The 21846-nt window shown below is 44.4% G+C and overlaps 1 protein-coding gene across 1 annotated transcript in view; it reads right to left on the bottom strand.

The window, feature by feature from the left end:
* The window catches only part of nyap2a (neuronal tyrosine-phosphorylated phosphoinositide-3-kinase adaptor 2a), a 176016-nt gene that overhangs the window by 48388 nt on the left and 105782 nt on the right, over window positions 1-21846 (bottom strand). Inside the window, exon 4 of the mRNA XM_078564137.1 lies at window positions 19892-20980. Within this exon, the coding sequence (XP_078420263.1) occupies window positions 19892-20980 (1089 nt within the window). The remainder of the gene's footprint in view (window positions 1-19891; window positions 20981-21846) is intronic.

The following is a 21846-nucleotide window of genomic DNA, read 5'->3' as shown; positions in this document are numbered from 1 at the left end:
TCTGATCATTGTTACATTGCGGTGTGCAATTTCACTCATTTTTCATCAAAGGTTTATTTAAAGACAACTCCCATTGTGACCAGAGGTAGAATTAAGGTAAGTTTTACAATAAATTCAAGTAAAGCACAAAAATACAAAAAAATGATAGAAAAATACAAAAAAAAGAGAAAGGTACAAAAAATAAAAAAAATGGAAAAGAAAGTGTAAAAATTTCAGGCGAAAATTCACCAGCAACATCGTTTCTTACATTAAAACAGCGACTGCACTTCATTATCTGTAAAGCCCTTTGGGGCATCTTGACATTGTGAAAGGTGTTATGTATATGCAAGTTCCTTCTTTGCATGTGCAGGAGCTGACATACAGGTGCACAGAAACACTACAGTGCAAGGTGAAAACAATTGATACAGCGCACAGATCCTATATACAAAATGAAGCCACATTCTGAATTGTCCCAATTAATAATCATTCATCAGTACTCTTTCCTGAAACGCAATTACAAATTTTAATTTTTTTTATGTGTAGGTTTTGAAAAATTATTTTGATCAATATGTCAGATAAGGACTAAAGAGACCAGCAAATGTTATAAATCAAGGTGGGGGAAGAGTCAACATTCCAGTTTTGCCACGATACACAATCTAGACAAAGTGGAGTTAGTGTCAACAACAGACATCAATCAGTCAGAACATGCTAACTAAATCAATTTTAGTGGCTGTGGGCAGGCAGCAGACATGAAGCACATTGTGCTTAAACTAAAGCAATCATTTTAAGTAACAACTGTGGCAGACCAACTGTCACAGTGAGCTCAGTCAGACATTCATTATCGGTAGGTTACGGGCTGTTCTTCCTCATGGGGTTGTGTGTGACAACGGTGCATCACAAATGAGAAACTGGATCCCTGGAAGGTATGTACCAGATGCCAAGTCTCTCAAAACTGTTAAATCAAAATCCAAGCTTATCTCAGCCTTCAGCTTCCATTTAATATTTGCTTCAAGGTGGCAGAACAATATTAATAAAAAAAAAAGAGACTGCCTTGTAATTATTTGGTTCTGAGATTTGATCACTGTCAGAGAAAAATGAAGCTACTTAAAATGGATCTGATAACTGGCTGGTAGTGAGTTGAATAATTTTACAGCTGAAGCTGACAGCTTTTCATTGGTTCAGTGCACTAATGCATTGCCTGGTGTGGTACCAAAATTTAAGGATAACATTTTTGTCTTCACCGTCTGAACAATAAGGTTTGATTGGGTGGAGTGCATAGAAGAAATTCTGGCTAGGTGGATTGTATGCCAGCCTGCTTTTCTTTCCATTTCAATGAATAGCAAAAAATACTCCTTACTGTTCTGGAAAGCCACTGTGATTCTCACCCGCCAACTTTCCCGTTTCCTCTCTGCTAAGATGATGCTTAACACTCAATTGGTAACGATAAACAATCTATCCCGTGCATACTAGGAAACTCCCAGGTACAAGCTTTAGATTTGAGCACAGTTGGGCGGGAAAATTAGTCAGGGATCAGATCCCTGATGGCTGCCTGGTGACCTTGGCTGCAAAGTGTCAGCATGAGGACCTCAGGTGACACAGGCTCGGTTGTAAACACCTTTCCACAGTAGCCTATAGGCATACAGTAGCAGATTTTAACTCGCAGCTGGTGGGAAACTACCCCAGTGAGCTGATGTGCCGCCCAGCAGTGGCAGCATGAGGACATGGTGATTTTAACTGCTGGGCCTCATTTAAATCCCGCCGGTGCACATTACTGCCTAAAAGTGGGCACAGAGTGGCAGTCAGGTGGTGAAAAGCAAGGGTGGCCCACCTTGTTTCGAGGTAGGTGACAGGGTAGGTGTTTCAGAGGGTCTCACTGTGGGCCGTGTCCCGCTGGCTAGATGCCTGTTTTCAGCATGGGAAGAAAGATTTATCCCAATGAATTTGACTTCATTCATAACAAGGTGCTGGAAAGGCAAAAATAATCGAAAACTTACACTTTCAGGATCATATGGGTGCTAATTAGGATGGGGTTAAAACTTATGAAGTGCTGATAGAATCATTGAATCATATGCATAGAAGGAAACCATGTGGCCCATCATGCATGTGTTGGCTCTATGGGTTACCAAATTTGTTCAACTTCCTTGCGCTTTCTCCATCACCCATACATCCAAGTCCTTTCATGAGCTATTATTGAATCTGCTTCCATTGGCCTGTCAGGCAGTGTATTCCACATTACAACAATTGTCATTATGAAGGAGCCAATAAGTACAGTGAGGCTGGCTGAACGAGGAACAGGCTATTGTGGGACTGTTATCAAGACTGCAACAAAATAAATCTATGCTTACATCACAAACTGGGAAAATAATGGCGTTCATCATTAGGAACAAGTTGAGAACGACACAAGTGCATATAACCTAGTAAAAGGCTAACAACAAACACAATTTCAGATGGGTAGGATCCTGCCTGACCAATCTCACTGACTGTATTCAGGGGTCGACAGAGAGGATGCTGTGAGTTCTAATAAAGAGTGATTTGGCCTGAGGATTCTGAGTGGAGTCTCCACTGAATCAGCTGGAGATGATGTTTGATGAAAACTATGCAAGGATTAGAGAGTATTTTATGAGAGCTCATTACATCCTTGGTCCAAACATGGTCAAAAGAGCTGAACCCAAGAGTGACTATCCATGACATCAAAGCAGCATATAATCCATGTGGCATCAAGGAGACAGCCCGAGGACATCGCTGCAGGTGTTCCTCAGGGTAGTGTCCTCGGCCCAACCATCTTCAGCTGCTTCATCAATGACCTTCCTCCATTATAAAGTCAGAAGTAAAAAGATAAATTGCAACTCCTCAGATACAGAAACAGTCCATGTCCATATGCACCAAGACCTCGACAGATAAGTGGCAAGTAATGTTCGTGCCACACAAGTGCCAGGCAATGCTCACCTCCAACAAAAGAGAATCTAACCATCTCCCCTTGACATTCAATGGCATTACCAATGCTGAATCCCCTACTATCAACATCCTGGAGGGTTACCATTGACCAGAAACTAAACTGGACCAGTCATATAAATACTGTGGCTACAAGAGCAGGTCAGAGACTGGGAATTCTGCAGACTAACTCAACTCCTGATTCCCCAAAGCCTGTCCACCATCTACAAGGCACAAGTCAGGAGTGTGATGGAATACTCTCCACTTTCCTGGATGAGTGCAACTCTAACAATGCTCAAGAAGCTCGACACCACCCAGGACGAAGCAGCCCGCTTGATTGGCACCGCTTCCACCATCTTAAAAATTCACTCCATCCACCGTCAACACACAGTAGCAGCAGTGTGTACCATCTACAAGATGCACTGCAGCAAATAACCAAGGCTTCTTGGACAGCACCTTCCAAACCCACCACCTCTACCACTTCGGAGGACAAGGGCAACAAATGCCTGGATAACACCACCACCTGCAAGTTCCCCTCTAAGCCACACACCATCCTGAGATGGAAATATATTGCCATTCCTCCATTGTCGCTGGGTCAAAATCCTGGAACTCCCCACCTAACAGCACTGTGGGTGCACCTACACCAGATAGACTGCAGAGGTTCAAGAAGGCAGCTCACCACCATCTTCAAGGGCAATTAGGCATGGCAATAAATGCTGACCTAGCCAGCAATGCTCACATCCCTTGAAAGAATAAATCAAAACTTGAAGGCAGGCAAAAATGTATAAGATGAAATTTACAACCCGGTGTTACAGCTTGAGGGATGAAGTATTTAATAAATGGCGTTAACCAGCTAAAAGTAGGTCTGGAAGTCATAGCTGACTCAACATTTACTGACAGTCAAATTTGTCTGTACCAGTGGTGCGAAATGCACGTAAAACAAATCAGCAGCCTGCTATGGATTTTCTTTGTGGATTTACATTGACTGTAAAACCAGCTGCCATTGCAGTGTGAGCATGAACAATATCACCCCCACAATGACCAATCATTGTGAAACCAGAAACAACAATAAAGAGAATGCTGGGCTATTGGGAACATTTTTCTCAAACAGCAATACGACTGAGATGCACAGATCAGAGATTTGAGTACATGCTGCATATGATTTTCCAACCAGTGGCCAGTAAATCATAGGCAGAGCACCACAAATTCCAAATATATTGCTGGTAGATGAGGTTCATCAGCAACACTGTGGAGTCTTAAAATCACTTATATATTGCAAAACCAATAGGGTACATATTAAAGGTTATCATACTAAAAGTGACGAGTATCTGGTCAGACTATACTTTATCTATTGTGCTCACTTCTGGTCACTGAGGCACAAGGAAAACATCCAAGCCATGGAAAGCTGGAAGAGAGGACCATGAGGTTAGTCCCTATTGTCAAGATTCCACTTCAAAGGGATTTGGAGAGACTAAGCAAGTGGGCAAAAATTTGGCACATGGAATGCAATGTGGAAAAATGTGAGGTTAGCTACTTTGGTAGGAAAAACAGAATTACACAGTTTTTCTTAAATGGTGAAAGGCTGGTAAGTGTTGAACTTCAAAGGCACTTGGGTGTCATTATCCACGATTGGCTGAAAGCTAACATGCAGGTACAGCAAGCGATTAAGAAGGTGAATGGTATGTTGGCCTTTATTAAAGAGAATTTGAATATAGGAGTTAAGATATCATATTAATTGTATAGAGCCTTCGTGAGACCGTACCTGGATTATTGTGTGCAGTTTTGGTCCCCTTACCTAAGGAAAGATATACTTGCCATAGTGGGAGTGCAACAAAGGTTCACTAAATTAATTCCTGGGATAGAGGGATTGTCCTACGAGGAAAGATTAATTAGACTTGATGCAGAAATTTTCACTCGGTGTACGGGCGTATGCCCAACGCACTCGAGCGTGAAATGACACGCGTTGACGTTGGCTGATCGTGCTGATGTCAACGCGCAGTCGTGCTATAGTTTGGGTGGCGGGCACGCGCGCAGGAGTCAACAGCGCACCCGCCGACAATTAAAAGGCCCCTTAAGGCCATTAAGTAATCAATTAAGTTAAATTTTTCACTGCCCATCCAACCTGCAATTTTTTGGAAACCTCATCCACGGGCGGGATTAGGTTTCCAAAAGCAAATAAAAATAAAATAAAAGTTTTAAAATTTAATTAATAACATGTCGCTGCCCATGGGACAGAGTTTTATTAGATTTTTATTTTCTTTTTTTAAAAACGCTTCATCCCCCTGAGGCAGCTCTGTTTGTGCCTCAGGGAGATTATGAAGCGCTCACTCACTCGTGCGCACGTGAGAAGTTCACGCTCGCTTGGCTCGCAACTCCCTCCGTGCCCGCACAGGCAGCGCTGAGCACTGCCACTCGCGTTTCACGCTGGGCGGTCCTTAATTGGCCCGCCAGCGTGAAATCACGGTCCGGTCCCGATCACGGGCGGTGGTTGGCTTCCCAACCTCCCCCGCTGAGCCCGCTCACCAAGGGCACAATTCTTCCCTTGGCCTTTATTCTCTAGAATGTCGACAAATGAGAGGTGATCGAATTGAAACTTACAAAATTCTTACAGAGTTAGACAGGGTATTAGTAGATAGGATGTTTCTCCTGGCTGGTGAGTCTAGAACCAGGGGGCACAGTCTCAGAATAAGGGGCAGACCATTTAAGACTGAGATGAGGAGGAATTTCTTCACTCAGAGTGTGGTAAATCTTTGGGATTCTCTACCCTACAGGCTCAGTCATTGAGTATCTTCAAGACTGAGGTCGATAGATTTCTACATATTAAAAATATCAAGGGATATGGGGATAGTGCAGTAAAATGGTGTTGAAGTGAAAGGTCAACCATGATTTTGTTTAATGGTGAAGTGGGCTTGAAGGGCTGAATGGCCTACTCCTGCTCCTATTTCTTATGTTCTTATGTCAAAGGACTAATATATGGTTAAGAAAATTTAGAAAAACTGATTCCACAATTCTTCAAAGGTGAACGTGAGGGGATCTTAGAGGAGTATGAGATGCTGTGTTGAATAGAGCAAGTTAATTCAGAGCAATATTTTAAGTTAAATCATAACTGAAGGACAATGGGTCATTGTTATAAACAAGTAAAAGAGAAGTTCAGGACTGATGATAGGACTTCTTTCTACAAACAAAGAGTGACTCATCACTGAATCTTCCAGGTAGGTTATTGACGCATAAACTCTGGAATTATTCAAGCAGTAGTTAGATGCTGTGATAGTGAGATCATAGGTTTATTTGGAAGGATGACCTTCCTTGAAATGATGCAAATGACCACTTTAATTTGTATAAAAACAAAAAACTACTGCGGATGCTGGAAATCCAAAACAAAAACAGAATTACCTGGAAAAACTCAGCAGGTCTGGCAGCATCGGCGGAGAAGAAAAGAGTTGACATTTCGAGTCCTCATCTGTTGAAGGGTCATGAGGACTCGAAACGTCAACTCTTTTCTTCTCCGCCGATACTTTCATTTGTATTCATTTTCATGATGTATGAAAACTTAGCCTGCTTGTTACTGATGAAAATGTTATGTATTTATGGGCAAGAAACCAGCATGTTGGTTGCTCCTCTTCAAAGGAAGTTCTGCTAAAATAGGGATAATGTCCATAGATTACAGATATCCAAAAGATGTTGATTTATATCTGTAGTGTGTAAGGTAACCAGGTTGGCTGTTTCCACTTCTGACCCCCATGTCACTGATTCCACCTTGCAGCCCAGTACACATTACAGGCTGCTGTCTTTTATTATTGCTCTGGTAAGAGAGAAATTCAGGTAAGAAAAAGAAAAAAAGAAAGACTTGCATTTACTTTCAAAACCAGCGGACATCTCAAAGCTTTACAGCCAATGATGTACTTTTAGAAGTGTAGTCACTGTTGTAATGTAGGAAACGAGGCAGCCAATATGTGTACAGCAAACTCCCAAGAACAGAAATGTGATAGTGACTAGATAATCTGTTTTTTGTGATTTTGATTGAAGATACAAATTAGCCAGGACACCAGGGATATATCCCCTCCTCTTCTTTGAGATAGGGCCATGGGAACTTTTACATTGATCTGAGCAGGCAGGCAAGCTTCAGTTTAAAATCTCATCCAAAAGACAGCACCTCTGACAATGCAGTGCTCCCTCAGCACTACACCAGAGTGGCAGCATTTTGTTTTCAATTTTTGCACTCAAGTCCTAGACAGGGACTTGAACCCAGAACCTTAGAGGCAAGAATACTACCAACTGAGCAACAGCTGACACTCAGAGAATGGAGACGTGAGACTATTCCAGTCTGATTTACGCTTTAAAATGGCTTATTACCTATGACGATAATCAGCTGGTTTCAATGCAAAGGAGAAATAGCCATGCTTTTTTTGCTCCCCTCTCATGCTTTCTTGCTAGAATAACAGACCAAAACCCGTCATTTTATTGAAGACAAGCTGAATGGCTGAGAGACAAAACTCTCAGTCATATTAAGCAATAGTACCATATGAAATGTACATATTGAGTGGAATTTAATCCAGATGATGGGAGTCTTTCCCATTGGCTGGAGAGCCAGCGAGAGTCCCATATCAACTCCTTTTGGGGAAGGCCCACCACGTTAAGTGCCCTTAAGTGCCAATCAGGCATTTAAGTGACCATCAGTGGGCCTTTCCTGGGATCAAGGACCCGGGGATGGAAATCCTGCCCTTGAGAGCTACTAGTCAATCAGGATCTAGCAGCTATCCACTGCAGGCAGTGCCAGCAGGAGGGGTGGCAGAGGCCCAGGATCAGTGAGGGGCCCAGGCCACAGGCCACAGATGACTGAGGCCAGTTTGGAGGTCATGGGGGAGCAGTGGCGGATCGGCAGCAAGGTCAGGGGATGAGTTTCAGCATGTCCCGTCCCACTTCCCAATGCCAAGTCCCCTAATCAGGCACTGGGTACCTGGTAATGAGGGACATCCCTGGGATCCTGCAAGCAAAGCGGACAGGGTTTTGCTTTAAAGGCTTCCCGCGTGCTGACTCTCCCACCTGCTGCCGGTTGAAAACCAGTGCTGATGGGATGAGGTCCTTAAGTGGATATTAATTGCCCCCTTAAAGGCCTCAATTGGCAGTGGGGCAGGAAGGCCATCCTCTTAAAATTTACAAGGTTATCTGTTTCCACAACCTTTTTGAGCAAGCAATTCACAGGTTCACTACTCTCTGTGTGAAAAAGTTTAATCTTAATGATGCGTTCGCCTTTTCCAGTCTAAATTTGGATTTATGTTCCCTTGTCCTAGATCTTGTTTCAATATTTTATTTTAATATCTTATTTTAATATTTAATGTTAATTTAATTTATCTACCATCAAAGATTTCAAACACCTCAATGAGGTAAATTCTTAGCTACCTTTTTAGTACTCATGGGCCAGGATATTTCAGATGGCGGGGTTTCCCTTCCCACCATCCAAAGAGTTGGACTCTACCTGCCCCGCAACCATTTCACGCTCCCTGATTCGGGAGGAAGTCCTGCCTTAGGGAGCTGCCGGCCACTCTAATTGGCTGGTAACTCTCTAGTCCCTGCAGTGACAGGAGCTTCAATGGACAGAAGAGGAAGTGCATGAAGGTGACAGAGCCCAAGTCCCGGGACTGGACAGAAAGGTGACTTTTCAGGGTCCCAAGGGCGGGGAGGGTAGGGAAGGCCTGGGGAGGTGGAAAGTGGGTGATTGGGGGGTGTCTGGGGAGAGGTCAGGGGGCGTTAGGGAGGTCCATGGCCAACGGACCTTCCGGTAGGGGGAGGTCGGGAGGGTGGGGGAGGTGGGGGGGTGCGGAATGCCTGAAGTTACAAGGGGGCTTCTGAACTTCTGATGGAGGCCCCCCCACCCCAACCAGAACTTCTCACCTGAGGCCTAAGCCCAATAATTTTGGGGCTTTCTCTGTGCCTAGGAAATCCTCCTGCCAGTCTAAAAATTGAGGCTGGGCAGAAAACGGTCCTTAAGTGGCCAACAATTAAAGTAAGGTGGGTGGCCTTTCCAAGGCCTCGCCTGCCCCGGCATAAAATTGCTGCGAGGTCAGGGCGGACGGGAACCTAGTGGGAAGCCTGTTCCTTCTATTTCACGCTCTCCCCACCTAAAAACCTGCCGGCGGGGGAGCGTGAAATTCAGGCCACAGCCTTTCCTCACCAATCCCCATTTACTTACCTTTCTTCACATTCTCTGCAAAATTACAAAATTACACTTGTTCTTGAATCTCATTCAAAAAGGCTGATTTACACACTGAAGTCCTTGGTCTCTTTCTTTGTTTTTAGGTGCAAGCTGCAGTATTAGGCCTTTTAGAGAGCACTGTGTCATTTCATACACTATGACATAATATGAATGAACCAGATTTTGCAGTAGTAATGACAGTGAAACTGTCAGCATTCTCCATCATTGCTTCTCTGAAACTGATTGTAATTTCTGGAGTCTGCACATGTGCAGTTAAACGTGAATATCCAGAAGTTATTGTCAGTGATCCTACACTTCTCCTTAGCGTGCACTGTTGAGATTCTACCAATATGCAATAATTTAGAAATCACTGAACGGATGAGAACTGCCATTCTTATGTTCTTAGTCTCGATTTAAAAATCCTTAAAAAAGTTATACCTTGTTGAATGAAGTGTAACTGGGTTTTTAATGGTGTACTAAGTTCATAACTACTGGTAAACAGCTCACTGGCCTTGAAAGAGTAATTTTATATTTGTTGAATGTCAAATTTCTCCATTATGATAAGAAGCTCCATCTAGTTTTAAAATAATGGGCAAAATTTTCCCCCCGTTGGGTAGGAAGTGCTGGAGCAGGCGTGGGTGGGCGGCCCTCCAATCACCCCCCACCAGATTGGAGGCATGCCGCCATTTTTCGTGGGCTGGCCAATTAAGGAAGGAGCGCTCCAGTCTTCCTGAGACTAAGTGCTGCCTCAGGGAGATCGGTTCCCAAAAGGAAAAAGTTTTTGTTTCAAAAATTTCATTTACCACCCGTGTCCCCTCATCTGACGATGTCACATGAGTTGGGACATGGACATAACTTTAAGTAAAAGTGAATGTTAATTTTTTAATTCAGTCATGAAACCTCATCCCGCCCGTGGATGAGGTTTCATGCTTTTTCAGGTGGCCTCCAGCACTCTCGACCTGCCCGCCAACCTTAAGGTTGAACGGACAGGTCCACTAATTGCTTTAATTGATTTTTGAATGGCCTCAATAGGCTGTTGATAGGTCGGCGGGCGCACAGCTGACTCGACTGCGCCCCCGCCGACCTGAAAATGCAAATGATGTGGGATGACGTTGGTAATTCCGCCCGACGTCATTCCGCGTCATTTTACACGTCGGTCAGTGGGCCCCGCCCCCGCTCGCCAACGGGAAAATTCTTGCCAATATTTCTTTCAAAGTTTGTTTATAATATTTTAGCTACTACCTTGATCCCATGTGTATGTCCCAGTCATTTGTTTTGTCATCTGCAAAATTTAAAATTAACAGTGAAGGACTCAGTGATTTTTGCTTTGTGGTTTGCTGTCTGTGAGGATACTTCATTGTGATTAGCTACTTGCCCTGCTTGATGACATCGTTGTTGTTGGGTGCCTGGAAATCTCCTTGACTTGGCGCCAGAGTCAAACTGATGCCAGGAAAGGGGAAATCCACACCACAGAGTGTGCTGGATCTTTGTGGGCAGCTCTTTTTGAGGTCAGCAGTAAGTGCCATGGCTTCACTGATGACTACTATGTTGGAAACTCAAAGGCCAATATTACTGTTGTTCAGCAAATCCATCAATAGGGAACAGCACTGACAAGGATGGTACTCATTCAATCAGACAGATTTTGCAGTAGAAATAACAGGGAGCCTATCTACATTCTATTATTAAAGTATAAATCAGACCCCTGGTGACTGCACATGCACAGTTAAACATGGAATTCACAAAGTTTTTTATTCATTTGCAGGATGTGGGCATCGCTGTCAGTGATGCCTTGCTCCTCCAGAGGCTATGCTATATGGGTACCTTGCTGACAGATTTGGTATTGAAACCCAGTGAACCGTGTGAAGTTGCTGTATTTGACTGATATATACCCAGTTAGACTCGTCAGAAAAAGTAAGAGCTTGCCCATCCCAGTGCAAGAATGTTTTTACATAGGATATATAGCACAGGAACAGGCCATTTGGTCCAACCAGTCCATGCTGGTGTTTATGCTCCACTTGAGCCTCCTCCATCTTTCCTCATCAAAATCTATCAGCACAACCCTCTCCATTTTCCTTCATATGCTTGCCTAGCTTCTCCTTAATTGCATTTAAAATATTCCTCAAGCACTCCCTCTAGGAGTCATAGTGTCATAGACTTATACAGCAGAGAAACAGGCCCTTCAGCCCATCGTGTCCGTGCCAGCCATCAAGCACCTATCTATTCTAACCCCATTTTCCAGCGCTTGGCCCGTAGCCCTGTATGCGTTGGAATTTCAAGTGCTCATCTAAATACTTCTTAAATGTTGTGAGGGTTCCTGCCTCTACCACCCCCACAGGCAGTGTGTTCCAGATTCCCACCACCCTTTGGATGCAAAAATTTTTTCCTCAAATCCCCTCTAAACTTCCTGCCCTTTACCTTAAATCTATGCTCCCTGGTTATTGACACCTCTGCTAAGTAGAAAAGTTTCTTCCTATCTACCCTATCTATGCTCCTCATAATTTTGTATACCTCTATCAGGTTCCCCCCCTCAACCTTCTTTGCCCTAAGGAAAACAACCCTAGCCTATCTAGTATCTCTTCATAGCTGAAACGCTCCTGCTCAGGCAACATCCTGAATCTCCTCTGCACCCTCTCCAGTGTAATCACACCCTTCCTATAGTGTGGCGACCAGAACAGCATGCAGTACTCCAACATAACCTCCCTGCCCTATATTCATGCCTCGGCTAATAAAGGCAAGTATCCCATATGCCTTATTAATCACCTTATCTATCTCCGCTGCTGCCTTCAGGGATCTATGGACATGTACACTAAGGCCCCTTTAATCCTCTGTATTTCCTAGGGTGCTACCATTTTTTAATTAATTCATGGGATGTGGGCTTCACTGGCTGACCAACATTTATTGTCCATCACTAGTTGCCCTTGAAAAGGTGGTGGTGAGCTGCCTTCTTGAGCCGCTGCATTCCATGTGGTGCTGTTAGGAAGGGAGTTCCAGGATTTTGACCCAGCGACAGTGAAGGAACAGTGATATATGTCCAAATCAGGATGGCAAGTGACTTGGAGGGGAACTTTCCAGGTGGTGATGTTCCCATCTGTCTGCTGCCCTTGTCCTTCTAGATGGTAGTGGTTGTGGGTTTGTAGGGTGCTGTCGAAGGAGCCTTGGTGAATTCCTGAAGTACATCTTGTAGATGGTACACACTGCTGCTACTGTGCATCGGTGGTGGAGAGAGTGAATGTTTGTGAATATGGTGCCAATCAAGCGGGCTGCTTTGTCCTGAATGGTGTCAAGCTTCTTGAGTGTTGTAGGAGCTGCACTCATCCAGACAAGTGAGGAGTATTCCATCACGCTCCTGACTTGTGCCTTGTAGATGGTGGACAGGCTTTGGGGAGTTAGGAGGTGAGTTACTCATCGCACTACTCCTAGCCTCCGACCTGCTCTTGTAGCCACAGTATTTATATAGCTAGTCCAGTTCAGTTTCAATAGTAACCCCCAGGATGTTGATAGTGGGGGATTTAGTGATGGTAGTGCCATTGGACATCAAGGGGCAATGGTTACATTCTCTCTTGTTGGAGATGGTCATTGCCTGACACTTGTGTGGTGCAAATGTTACTTGCCACTTGTCAGCCCAAGCCTGGATATTGTCCAGGTCTTGCTGCATTTGGACATGGACTGCTTCAGCATCTGAGGAGTTGTGAATGTTGCTGCAATCATCAATTGTGCAATCATCAGCGAACATCCCCACTTCTGACCTCATGATGGGAGGAAGGTCATTGATGAAGCAGCCGAAGATGGTTGGGCTGAGGACGCTACCTTGAGGAACTCCTGCAGTGATGTCCTGGAGCTGAGATGAGTGACCTCCAACAACCATAACCATCTGTCTTGGTGCTAGGTATGACTCCAAACAGTGGAGAGTTTCCCCCCTGATTCCCATTGACTCCAGTTTTGCTCGGGCTCCTTGATGCTGCACTTTGTCAAATGCTGCCTTGATATAAAGGCCAGTCACTCTCACCTCACCTCTAGAGTTCAGCTCTTTTGTCCATGTTTGACTAAGGCTACAATGAGGTCAGGAGCTGAGTGGCCCTGGAGGAACCCAAACTGGGTGTCAGTGAGCAGGTTATTGCTATGCAAGTGCCATTTGATAGCTTTGTTGATGACCCCTTCCATTACTTTACTAATGAACGAGAGTAGACTGATGGGGTGGTAATTGGCTGAGTTGGATTTGTCCTGCTTTTTGTGTACCGGACGTACCTGGGCAATTTCCCACATAGCCGGTAAATGCCAATGTTGTAGCTGTACTGGAACAGCTTGGCTAGGGGCGCGGCAAGTTCTGTAACACAAGTCTTCAGTACTATTGCCGGAATATTGTCAGGGCCCATAGCCTTTGCAGTATCCAATGCCTTCAGCCATTTCTTGATATCACATGGAGTGAATCGAATTGGCTGAAGACTGGCATCTGTGATGCTGGGGGCCTCTGGAGGAGGCCGAGATGGATCATCCACTCGACACTTCTGGCTGAAGATTGTAGCAAATGCTTCAGCCTTGTCTTTTGCACTAATGTGCTGGGCTCCTCCATCATTGAGGATGGGTATATTTCTGGAGCCTCCTCCTTCAGTGAGTTGTTTAATTGTCCACCACCATTCATGACTGGATGTGGCAGGAATGTAGAGCTTAGACCTGATCTGTTGGTTGTGGGATCTCTTAGCCCTGTCTATCACTTGCTGCTTATGCTGTTTGGCACACAAGTAGTCCTGTGTTGTAGCTTCACCAGGTTGACACCTCATTTTTAGGTACGCCTGGTGCTGTTCCTGCCATGCCCTCCTGCACTCTTCATTGAACCAGGGTTGATCTCCTGGCTTGATGGTAATGGTAGAATGGGGGATATGCTGGACTATGAGTTTACAGATTGTGTTCGAGTACAATTCTGCTGCTGCTGATGGCCCACAGCACCTCATGGTTGCCCAGCCTTGAGTTGCGAGATCTGTTCGAAATCTATCCCATTTAGCACAGTGGTAGTGCCACACAACACGATGGAGGATATCCTCAATGTGAAGCCGGGACTTTGCCTCCACAACGACTGTGCAGTGGCCACACCTACTGATACTGTTATGGACAGATGCATCTGCAGCAGGCAGGTTGGTGAGGATGAGGTCAAGTATGTTTTTCCCTCTGAAATAGAAATAGAAAATGCTGGAAAAACTCTGACAGCATCTCTGTGGAGAGAGAAAAACAAAGTTAATGTTTCAAGTCCGTATGACCCTTCTTCAGAGCCATACGGGCAAGCAACAGCAGGTTATATGATGCTGGACCTACTGAGTTTTTCCAGCATTTTTTGTTTTTGTTTCAGATTTCCAGCATCTGCAGTATTTTGCTTTTATGTTTTTCCCTCTTGTCGGTTCCTTCACCACCTGCCGCAGACTCAGTTTAGCAGCTATGACCTTTAGGATTCTGCCAGCTCGGTCAGTAGTGGTGCTACCGAGCCACTTTTGGTGATGGACATTGAAGTCCCCCACCCAGAGTACATTCTACGCCCTTGCCACTCTCAGTGCTTCCTCCAAGTGGTGTTCAACATGGAGGAGCACTGATTCATCAGCTGAGGGAGGACAGTGCGCTGTAATCAGCTGGAGGTTTCCTTGCCCATGTTTGACCTGATGCCATGAGACTTAATGGGATCCAGAGTCAAAATTTTGAGAACTCCCAGGGCGACTCCCTCCCAATTGTTTACCACTGTACCACCACCTCTGCTGGGCCTGACTTGCCGGTGGGACAGGACATACCCAGGGATGGTGATGATGGTGTCTGGGCATTATCTGTAAGGTATGATTCCGTGAGGATGACTATGTCCGGCTGTTGCTTGACTAGTCTGTGAGACAGCTCTCCCAGTTTTGGCACTAGCCCCCAGATGTTATTAAGGAGGACTTTGCAGGGTCGACGGGGCTGAGGTTGCTGTTGTCATTTCCTAGGTTGATGCCAAGTGATCCTTTTTTGTGGCTTTGTAGTGATGTGTTACAACTGAGTGGCTTGCTAGGCCATTTCAGAGGGCATATTTAGAGTCAACCACATTACTGTGGGTCTAGAGTCACGTGTAGGCCAGACCAGACCAGGAAAAGACGACAGATTTACTTTCCTAAAGGGCATTAGTGAACCAGATGGCTTTTCACAACAATCGACAATGGTTTCATATTCATCATCAGACTTTTAATTCCCGATTTTTATTGAATTCAAATTCTATCATCTGCCGTGGCGGGATTCGAACCCAGGTCTGGATCACTGGTCCAGCGACAATACCACTACACCATCGCCCTCAATTCACTGTGTATTCCCTTGCCGTGTTAGTCCTCCCAAAACGCATCACTTCACACCTCTCAGGATTAAATTCCATTTGCCACTGCTCTGCCCATCTTACCAGCCCATCTATATCGTCCTGTAGTCTAAGGCTTTCCTCCTCACTATTTATGACACCACCAATTTTCATGTTATCGCGAACTTACTGATCATTCCTCCTATATTCATGTCTAAATCATTAATGTACGCTACAAACAGCAAAGGTCCCAGCACTGATCCCTGCAGTACGCCACTCATCACAGACATCCAATTGCAAAAACAACATTCGACCATTACCCTTTGCCTCCTGCCATTAAGCCAAATTTGGATCCAATTTTCCAAATTGCCCTGGATCCCATGGGCTCTTACCTTCTTAACCATTCTCCCATGCGGGACATTGTCAAAAGCCTTACTGTAGTCCATGTAGACTACATCAACTGCACTACTCTCATCTACACAACTAGTCACCTCCTCAAAAAATTCAATCAAATTGTTAGACGTGATCTCCCCCTAACAAAGCCATGCTGACTATCCCTGATTAATCTCTGACTCTCCAAGTGGAGATTAATCCTGACCCTCAGAATTTTTTTCCAATAGTTTCCCTACCACTGATGTTAGACTCACTGGCCTGTAATTATCTGGATTATCCCTACTACCCTTCTTGAACAATGGTACCACATTCGCTGTCCTCCAGTCCTCTGGCACCTCTCCTATGGCCAGAGAGGATTTGAAAATTAGTGTCAGAGCCCCTGCAATCTTCTCCCTTGCCTCACATAGCAGCCTGGGATACATTTCATCTAGGCCTGGGTATTTATCCACTTTTAGGCCCACTAAAACCAGTAATACCTCCTCCCTTTCAATGATAATTTGTTCAAGTATATCACAGTCCCCCTCCCTGATTTCTATACCTACATCGTCCTTCTCCATAGTGAACACAGAAGAAAAGTAATCATTCAAAACCTCACCTACGTCCTCCGGCTCCTCTTTGGTCCCTAATGGGCCCTACTCTTTCCCTGGTTATCCTCTTACCCTTAATATATTTATAAAATGCCTTGGGATTTTCCTTTATCTTGCCTGCCAGTGTTTTTTCATGCCCCCTCTTCGCTCTCCTAATTACTTTTTTAAGTACCGCCCTACACTTTTTGTACTTCTCTTGGACTTCCGCTGTTTTCAGCCCTCCGTATTTGCCATAAGCCTCATTTTTTTTCCTTATCCAATCCTCTATATCCCTTAACATCGAGGATTCCCTGGACTCATTGGTCCTACCCTTCACCTTTATGGGAACATGTTGGCCCTGAACTTACACTATTTCCTTTTTGAATGACTCTCACTGGTCTGATGTAGACTTTCCTACAAGTAGCTGCTCCCAATCCACTTTGGCCGGAACCTGTCTTATCATATTGAAAGCGGCCTTCCCCCAATTCAGGACCTTTATTTACAGTCCATCTTTGTCCTTTTCCAGAACTACCTTAAGTCTTACAGAGTTATGTTCACTATCCCCGAAATGCGTCCCCACTGACACTTCTACCTTCATTCCCTAAGATTAGGTCCAGTACCGCCCCTTGTCTTATAGGACTTTCTACGTGCTGGCTCAAAAAGATCTCCTGGATACACTTTAAGAATTCCACCCCTTCTAAGCCTTTCACACTAAGACTATCCCAGTTAATATTGGGGAGGTTGAAATCCCCTACTATTATTACCCTATTATTTTTACACTTCTCTGCAATTTGCCTACATATCTGGTCCTCTATCTCCACTGACTGTTTGGAGGCCTATAGTTCACCTCCAGCAAAGTGATTGCCCCCTTTTTGTTTTAAAGTTCTACCCATATGGCCTCATTTGATGGTATCTTCCAAGATACCATCCCTCCTTATTGCAGTAATTGACTCCTTGATCAATAGTACAATGCCACTTCCTCTTTTACAACCCTACCGCCCCCCGTCACGCCTAAAGATTCTATACCCTGGAACATTGAGCTGCCAGTCCTGCCCTTCCCTCAACCATGTCTCTGTGATAGCAACAATATCATATTCCCATGTGTTAATTAATACCCTCAATTCATCTGCCTTACTTATAAGACTCCTTGCGTTAAAATAGATGCAACCCAATCTTGCATTATTCCCTTGTGTCTTAACAGGTCTATATTTGCTCTGCCTTCCAGACTGTCTTAGTTTTTCTTCTACATTTGGCTGTGCATCACCCCCTACTGTACCTCCACTCTGTATCCCAGACCCCTGCCAAATTAGTTTAAACCACCCCCCAACAGCACCAGCCAGCCAGCCTTCCCGCAAGGTTCTGGTTCAGGTGCAACCTGTCCGATTTGTACAGGCCCCTCCTTCGCCAGAAACAGACCCAGTGATCCAGGAAACTAAAGCCCTCCCTCCTGCACCATCTTTTCAGCCACACATTCACCCTCTCTGTCTTCCTATTCCTATACTCACTAGCACATGGCACAGGGAGTAATCCAGAGATTACAACCTTTGAGGTCCTGCTTTTTAACCTGCTACCTAGCTCCCTAAATTCTTGTTGCAGGACCTCATCCCTCTTTCTACCTATGTGTTGGTACCAATGTGAACCACGATCTCTGACTGTTAGCCCTCCCCCTTCAGAATGCCCTGCAGCCGTTCTGTGACATCCTTGACCCTGGCACCAGGGAGGCAACACACCATCCTGGAGTCACCTCTACGGCCGCAGAAGCACCTGTCTGCACCCCTCACTACTGAGTCTCCTACCACTATTGCTCTTGCACTCTTACTCCTCTCCCCCTTGTGCAGCTGAGCCACCCACAGTGCCGTGAACTTGGCTCGGGCTGCACTCTCCAGAGGAACCTTCATCCTCACTGATTTCCAACACAGAAAAATGGTTCTTGAGTGAGATGCACTCTGGGGCTTTCCTGACTACTTGCCTGCCTCCCTTCTTCTGACTGGTGGTCACCCATTCCCTCTCTGACTGCACTTCCTTAAGCTGCAGAGTGACCACATCTAAAAACGTGCTATCCACGTAACCCTCAGCCTCGTGGATGCACCGCTGTGTCTCCAGCTGAAGCTCCAGCTCCGAAACCCGTTGCTCAAACTGGTCAAGCCGGTGGCACTTCCTGCACATGTGGTCATCCAGACTGCAAGGAGTGTCTAAAAATTCCCACATGCTGCAGGCCATACAACACACGGGAGTGAGCTGTCTTGCCATACTTACTGTTTGTTTTTAATTAAAAGACTATTTCCTTAAATTTAAGCCTCGCTCTGCTCACTGAAGTCTCGCTCTTTAGAGCACGGCTGTGCTTGCTAAAGTCTCAGTCCTTACAGCCTTAAAGCCAACTTTAGTGAGCTCTACATTGCCACCACTCATAGTAAAGAGATTTCTTCTTAATCCACCAATGGGTTTCTGGTGACTGTCTTATATTGACGGCCTCTAGTTATGCTGTTGCCCACTCTCTGTTTGCACTCTTACACCTTTCATAATTTTAAAGACCTCAATTAGTTCACCCCTCAGTCTTGTCTTTTCAAGAGAAAAGAGACAGAGCCTGTTCATCCTTTCCTCATATATAAAACATGATGTATATGGTGAAATGTGGAATTGCATTTCCTCAGATTTTAATTATCATTGAACATCTAAAAATAAAATTACTTTTTAAAAATCTTTTTTGTCTCTTTTATTTCTCTCTCTTAACCCATCTTTTCTTCATTCCCTTTATTTTGCTTTCTGTACCTGATTTGACACTGAATTGAATATTCTAACAGATATTTCCTGGCTGCTCGTTAATAATTCTTCAATCTGATCAGCTAAGGAGATGTTTGCCCAGTTCACACAAGTTTTAGATCCTCTGTAGAGGGTGCCACACTCAAAGTTCCAGTTCAAAATCTTATTGAAAGTCTGTGGGCCAGTGAGGGTGTAATGAATGCCTGGTTCTGTTCATTTGCGACTGAGAGCAAAATCTGACCCATTATTTTTGTAAATTTTGTTCTTTTGAAGGTGAAAGATGCTGGTGCTGGGGAAAGGGACATTGTTCTATCTTTTGCGTCTGATACCAACACAGAGCAATCTCAGACTGCGTACAGCACAACTATTTGTTCTTGGGCTGCAGGTGAAACAGATAAGGCCATATTTATTGTACAACTTGCAGATAATTTTCTGCTATTGATTCATGCTCACAGGAAATCATGTTGAGAGTAACCAAAGTCATTCCTCCTACAGTCTGCCTGAAGAGGAAACCTTTGTCCCATTATCAGTGCAACACAGGTCAAAAGAGTGAAAAGGATTTGTCTGATTACATCATCAGTTGAATCTCTTCAAACACTCCACTAATGTTGAAAAAGGATAACCTGATTTCATATCAACCATTCAGTTTGTTTATAAGGTTCAGGTAGGAGTTAAAAAGGGACTCCTCTATCCCACAGATGCTTACACTTTTGGATCTGGAGATTACCAAACAAGCTATTTTTTCATGAATTATAAGACTGAATGTTCACTTACTTTCCATGGGTTCCTTGGATTTCCTTCCACTGGCTGATTTCCTCAACAGGCTCCTTCCTGAGGTAAAGAGACAACTGAGCTCTTCCAAGGGACTGGTTGGTGTTCTGGACCGTGACCCAGCATGTGTAGACCCATGAGAAGAAGACCCTGTCTTTCCTCCTTCCTGTACTGGGGTTTTCACTGTAGACTGAGGCACTGCGGAAGAACATCTCGGTGTTGGATGTATAGACTCATAGGGTGGGGGTCTTTTTAGGCCTAAAGGAGTCATGGACCGCCCCATAGTGACTGGAGATGGGGATATTGAGTGACTAAAGTGACTTTGAAGACTGTGAGGTGATGGTGTCCTATAGAGAGTTGAAGGGAGTGGTGGAGAGGAGGACCTTCCAGTTGCACTTATTCCATGGGAAGGTGCCAAGTCTTTTTCTATTTTCTGGTATCCAGAAGCCTGAGCTGGAAGTGATGATGGAGAAGCACCAGCTTGCTTGATATAAGATATGTTTGTTTCCAGTACTGGGAGTTTTGTGACTTCAAGAGGAGTTAAAGGGGATTCGTCAGAGGCTGGGGAGCATTGTGTTGGAGCAGGGGGAAACACCAGTAGTGGGGGGCGATGAGGAAGCAGGTTTGGAAATGGAGGTGGAATCTCACAAAATAAGCCCTTTGGAGTTGATGGCACTGAAGTCTTTGTAATTTCCAGGTCAGGCACAGTAGGAGTAGCACACTGAGAATGAGGATCTGAATTGGCTGCACTGATCCATTTGGCATCTTGGATCGCCTCATCGAACATTGGATATTTCATTTCCTCATAAACTGCCTCACTTTGATCATCGTCATCCCTTTTAATATCACGTAATATATTCCCAACCATTTCGATGTACACAGGCTCCTCTTCCTCAGTGCCCTGGGTTGGACTAAAAGCTTGCCCTGAAGTGCTCTCTTTGCTTGCCACAGCCATTGCCTTTCTGCTGCCATGCTTTGTGCCATACGTTTCATCAAAGGATGTGCTGAGCTGCGTGTTTGGATCACGCCTGGGTTTAGGAGGCGGTATCTTCTTGCCATATTCATCGCTGTGTGGTCTGGGCTTTGTTGATGCTAGACAAAGTTAAGCAGGTGTGTTATTATGCAATTCATTCCTACAGGAGTTTCTAGCCATAAATTACTCATTCAATTCAGATATTTATTTTTATTGTTACAATGGGAAGATTCTCGTGAGTCATGCATTAGCCTTCCACACAAAGGGAACATAATAGTAACATTTTATAATATTTGTTTGGGGGCATACCAGTGGAAATTAAATCATGTTTTGACACACATAACATTGCAAATACAAAGGCACACCATAAAACATGTTCAATTAATGTTCTTATGCTTCAAAAGAGCTACAAAGCTCTCATTAAAATTCATTTAGTTTTCAATTGAAATAACTGTAATAAATAGAGTGATAGTCACACAATGGTGTACAATGCTAACAAGCAACTCTATTTAGTGGGTTTACACTTAGGATTTCTCACACTGATATGTACGTGCTGTTGAAATGTATTGCTGTGAAGAGGTAGATAGCTGCTAGGCATTTCACTATAGGAAGGAAACTCAGAGATTACTGATGGGAACCCCTTTCTGACTAACTGAAAGCCATATTGGAAGAAGTTAGGAAATAGTTTGCTGCTAACCCCTACTGCCACCTGCTTGACCATTGACTATACGCAAGGACTAAAGCTGATCTCCAGTCCCAATTGTAACCCAGGGAAAATGTAGTCATGGGAATTATATAGCCAGCATAATCAATGAAGCCCATGTGCCATGGAATTCAAGAATTATATTTTGTACCAAGTAGGTTTTGGTCACTGGTATTCATTCTGTATGTCATTTCCTATGGTGCAGCATCCAGCACCACATCACCATTGAACATTCACAATGAAAATCCATCCCATTATGATTCCTAAGAAACAGAATCTTAA

The sequence above is a fragment of the Cetorhinus maximus genome, chromosome 19 (genome assembly GCF_964194155.1).
Source record: "Cetorhinus maximus chromosome 19, sCetMax3.hap1.1, whole genome shotgun sequence".
NCBI classification, from domain to species: domain Eukaryota; kingdom Metazoa; phylum Chordata; class Chondrichthyes; order Lamniformes; family Cetorhinidae; genus Cetorhinus; species Cetorhinus maximus.
This window is presented reverse-complemented; position numbering and strand designations above follow the sequence as displayed.